Below are 4,723 nucleotides of genomic sequence, written 5' to 3' on the forward strand. Positions count from 1 at the left end.
AAGTCGTACCGCCAAGCGATTTAGCGTTCCGGTACGATGTCGTGTAGAAACCGAAAGGGCTGTGGATTTTCACCCTCCTAACAAGTTAGCCCGCTTCCATCTTAGATTGCATCACCACTTACCATTAAGTGAGATTGTAGTCAAGGGTGTAAACAAAAATCAGCTATCTCAGCACAGGTAGGTATTACTTTACAAGCTAGGGATACTTTGTGCTAGGAGTGGGGTGTGTATTCTCCGTATTTATTTATTTTCGGGAGATTAGCTTCAGAGCCAATTCAATGCAAACAAACACACACATAATCAAATCAATCCTCAATAGTATTGCGTGAAAACTATTAACTGATAGTTAATAGTTTATTTAAAATGCTTGCTGTCTTTAAACTAACAGACTATTAAAAGCATAGAGTACATTGAATATAGGGAAAAGACAGCACGACTGAGGAAAAAAAAATTTTAACGTACTCAAAAATACTCTTTGTCATATTTTAATGAAACAATTGTTGTTACGTTGGTAGCACTACAAATATGTCATACGTCACAGAGTAAAATTAAATGTAAATATCAAAAGCTGTCAACGTCAAAAGTATGAATATGAAAAATTCAAAATTAATTTATTTTTGGTTCGCAATTTTCGTTTTCGTATTTCATAACAAAATAAAAATAGGTGTTAAGTGGTATTAATTATACAGTTTTAATTATTAAATTAACGTTTGCCAAAGCCGTGTGTATCATCGCTACGAATAAAAAAAATAATTTAATCTAATGAATAACAAATCAATAAACATGTAACAAGGTGTAATTATATTATGTGAAGATGTTTAGTTGGTAGAGACCAGAGACCACTTTCAATGATAGACGAGTGTGTAGCAGTGGAAGAATTAAATTATTATAAATATATGAAACTTGAAAAAGTACACACATAATAAAGTCGTGTAATGTTGATTTCGAGATACGAAACAAGAGTCGAAACTTGATGGATATTCAGAAAATAATTAAAACAAAGAAAATTTAGTCATAAAAGAAACTCCTAAGTACTTATAGTATTTATAGAACTACTAATATCAACTCTATTGAAACTAGTTGGTACAGATAAAACCAAAAATTAATTATATTCTGAGCAACTCATAGTAGGTTATAAATGTAACCTAGAATCTAAATAACAAATGAATAAAATACATATACATTCCTCGGAAATTTATGAAAACAATGAGTGTTTAAATCTTCCAAAAAATAATAATAGATTTTGAAATATCCATTTAATTGACACTGGTGAATATAACCATGGCTAATTGGTACAAATGACAGCCATAAAGGCGAATTGAATTCAATAGATTATATGGAACCTGAAAACAATATGGTTTAAACATTGTACATGCAATGATTTCATAAATAAATACCCTGAGGATTTGTTACCTGTATTGGAGGAAGAATTTTCCATTTTGTACAATTTGTACAATTAGTGCCTACCCTAGTCAAAAACCTTGTGCTCAGGTGTAATAATGAGATTACTAAGCATTATTCTAACACTATCAATATGTGGAGCAGCATATATGGGGGATTATATAGTTTTTAACTCAAAATATTCGTCCAATCAAATGTTTCGAGCATTTGCTGACACATCAGTGCATGGGGTTATCGGTCTTTTGTCAGCATTGCTGTTTTTCAGCCACGGGATGAATGTGACGACCCAGGCGTGGGTCTGTAATACCCTGATTTGTTTCTTGGTATCAGCGTTTATAGATATAGATCATGTGATTGTTGCTAAATCGTTTAATTTGAAGGTATTTTTTTGTATTTTTTTCTCATACACTTGGGAGCAATTTATTAATTAATATAATTATAACATTAATTATTTAAAATGAGACAGTCAATGTTTGAAATATAAATAAAGTAGCGGACACTGCATGGAATTCAGCTAACAAGTTAGCCCGCTTTCATCTTAGTTTGCATGATCACTTACCATCACGTGAGATTGTAGTCAAGGGCTAACTTGTAGAGAATAAAAAAAAGGCTATTTAACCGACTTGAAAAAGGGAGGTTCTCAATTCGATGTTCAACATAACTTCGTTCTTTCTTAACCAATTTTAAAAATTCATTTTATTGTTTCAAAGATCGGTTGAGTAATTTTGTGTTAAAATAAAAATAACTAAATCTCAACAACTCAATTTGTTAAAAAGATTTAATTTTGTTTATGAATACCAAAAATATCATTACTATCAGCCTATTTAAACACTGAAGTACAGGGCCAGGCCTTCCTTATAGGTAAAGTAATATAAAGTGGACACAACATTCAATTTATTTCTTCCCAAGCAATGATAATTTTTTACTATAGATTGGTTACGTCCCTACAAAATTACTGCAAAGTGATCTGAACAGGCTACAAAACTGAATAAAACAAAATGCACAATTTTGTCTTTAATTCCGTTATATATTTATGTATATATAGTTTTTACACTTCCTGAACACACAACTCGAAATTGTAGACAATATTAAGGTATTATTTGTTTAAATATCGGTTGTTGTTGACCACAACTAACATTGAGATGTGGAAATTTCCTCTTTTGAGCGCCTCATTTTTTGTTACCTAGTAACACATCTAACAGTATTTAACATCTTTGCTCCCAAGTGTTATATACACAAAATTAAGAATCATGTGTCTTGGGGCTCAGACCAATTATTGTATAGGACCTGCCTCGCTAGACGTTACTTTTCTGTCAAAGTATATGATCAACGATCTAATGCGATTATAAAAACTGTCTCTATAGAATCGATGTTAAATAGTTGTAATCGTGTTCGTCGGTTAAAGAGCTCCGTAAAAATACATTTTTGTGTAATTGAATTGTGTAAAAAACTGGCAAAAACTTTTAGTTTAGTATAAGATATATACCAAATCTAAGCTCGTTTTCCTCAGAAAACGACAAACAATTTTGTTCGTGACTATGAGTCCTTCTATAATTGGTCTGAGGTCTTGGGGTTTGTCACTAAGCCTATTCTCTATTGTTTCAGGACATAGCCAATGTAAACAGGAGAGGGATGTTCCACGACACGTCATTTTGTACCATAATGTCATCAATTCTATTGGCATTTAGTCATTTTACTCGGAAACAGAATATATATTTACTGACATATATGATAATATTGGCATTCACAAGCCATCATATAAGGGATGGGAACAGACGCGGCATATGGTTCTATCCCTACGCACACACACAACCGTTGGGCAAGTGTGTGTATGTGTTTCTTATATGTGTACTGCCCTCGTTTCTTGCGTTTATTTTTAATTATACTAAGCCTGTGTTTAGTCACAGAGTTATTCAATATGGAATGGTGTAAATATAGCTACTTTTTGAATATATTTATAAATGAAATGAGTGCTTTATTGTACTTTTATTAATATACCACACAAATAAAATATAAATTAAAAAAAATACAACCGACTTCAAAACCTACAAACGTACTAAACTAAACTAATAAATTCGATTAATAAGTAGGGACAATATTTTTTTGATTGCAATTTAAATAGTTACCCAAGGGCGGCAAATTTTGATAAATATTTTTAATTAGGTACTAGTTTCAATTTATTTTTATTTTATTGTTTTTTAATAGTTAATTGTATCGTATATGTCACTATAAAAGCGAAAAATAACATCATATTATTACGTTCTACCTGCTAATCAGTATGAAGGTGTTGTATACAAGCCATGTAAGAATATCATAAAGATTTAGATTTTGCAGACAGTGCTATTTCATGTGGTCCTGTCAGAAACAGCTTAAATTAAGACAACACCGACAGGACAGAGCGTCGCAGACAATGCGTCGCAGATCGAGGGTCGCAGACAGAGCGTCGCAAACAGAGCGTCGTAAACAGCGTCGCAGACAGAGCGTTGCAGACAGAGCGTCGCAGACAGAGTGTCGCAGACAGAGCGTCGCAGACAGAGCGTCGCAGACAGAGTGTCGCAGACAGAGGGTCGCAAACAGAGCGTCGTAAACAGCGTCGCAGACAGAGCGTCGCAGACAGAGTGTCGCAGACAGAGCGTCGCAGACAGAGCGTCGCAGACAGAGTGTCGCAGATCGAGGGTCGCAGACAGAGCGTCGCAGACAATGCGTCGCTAATCGAGGGTCGCAGACAGAGCGTCGCAGATCGAGGGTCGCAGACAGAGCGTCGTAAACAGCGTCGCAGACAGAGCGTCGCAGACAATGCGTCGCAGATCGAGGGTCGCAGACAGAGGGTCGCAAACAGAGCGTCGTAAACAGCGTCGCAGACAGAGCGTCGCAGACAATGCGTCGCAGATCGAGGGTCGCAGACAGAGCGTCGTAAACAGCGTCGCAGACAGAGCGTCGCAGACAGAGTGTCGCAGATCGAGGGTCGCAGACAGAGCGTCGCAGACAGAGCGTCGCAGACAGTGCGTCGCAGATCGAGGGTCGCAGACAGAGCGTCGCAGACAGAGTGTCGCAGACCGAGCGTCGCAGACTGAGCGTCGCAGACTTAACTTTTACAACACTATCACTGTATGCACTTAACAAATGGAAGACGCGATTACAATTGAACTAGCATTGTTTTCCACATTAATCGTAATAACCAAAGAGTAAAATTTACAATCATTAGGTTTTGATGTTACAGACTTTCAAGCGAGTTACGTCTCCGCGGCGACTTAATAGTCTATGATATCGTTATGTGCAATACTAACGCATCATTTTTAGGAAGGAAAATAAAACAAAGGTA

At 35.8% G+C, this 4,723-nt stretch overlaps 1 protein-coding gene across 1 annotated transcript; it reads left to right on the forward strand.

Moving 5' to 3' along the window:
* Nucleotides 1-584: 584 nt before the first annotated feature.
* On the forward strand, nt 585-3,369 carry LOC112054396 (transmembrane protein 267). The gene is made up of 2 exons (XM_024094170.2): nt 585-1,781; nt 3,007-3,369. The coding sequence occupies exons 1-2, from the start codon at nt 1,500-1,502 to the stop codon at nt 3,331-3,333; spliced, it is 609 nt and encodes a 202-aa protein (XP_023949938.1). The 5' UTR covers nt 585-1,499; the 3' UTR covers nt 3,334-3,369.
* The last annotated feature ends 1,354 nt before the right edge of the window (nt 3,370-4,723 follow it).

The sequence above is a fragment of the Bicyclus anynana genome, chromosome 27 (genome assembly GCF_947172395.1).
Source record: "Bicyclus anynana chromosome 27, ilBicAnyn1.1, whole genome shotgun sequence".
Classification (NCBI taxonomy): Eukaryota; Metazoa; Arthropoda; class Insecta; order Lepidoptera; family Nymphalidae; genus Bicyclus; species Bicyclus anynana.

Excerpts from the sequence above, each read along its gene's own strand:
- LOC112054396 (XM_024094170.2), top strand. The coding sequence starts at position 1,500 with ATGAGATTACTAAGCATTATTCTAACACTATCAATATGTGGAGCAGCA. Across the intron at positions 1,782-3,006 it reads CTAAATCGTTTAATTTGAAG|GACATAGCCAATGTAAACAG; the intron begins GTATTTTTTTGT and ends CTATTGTTTCAG.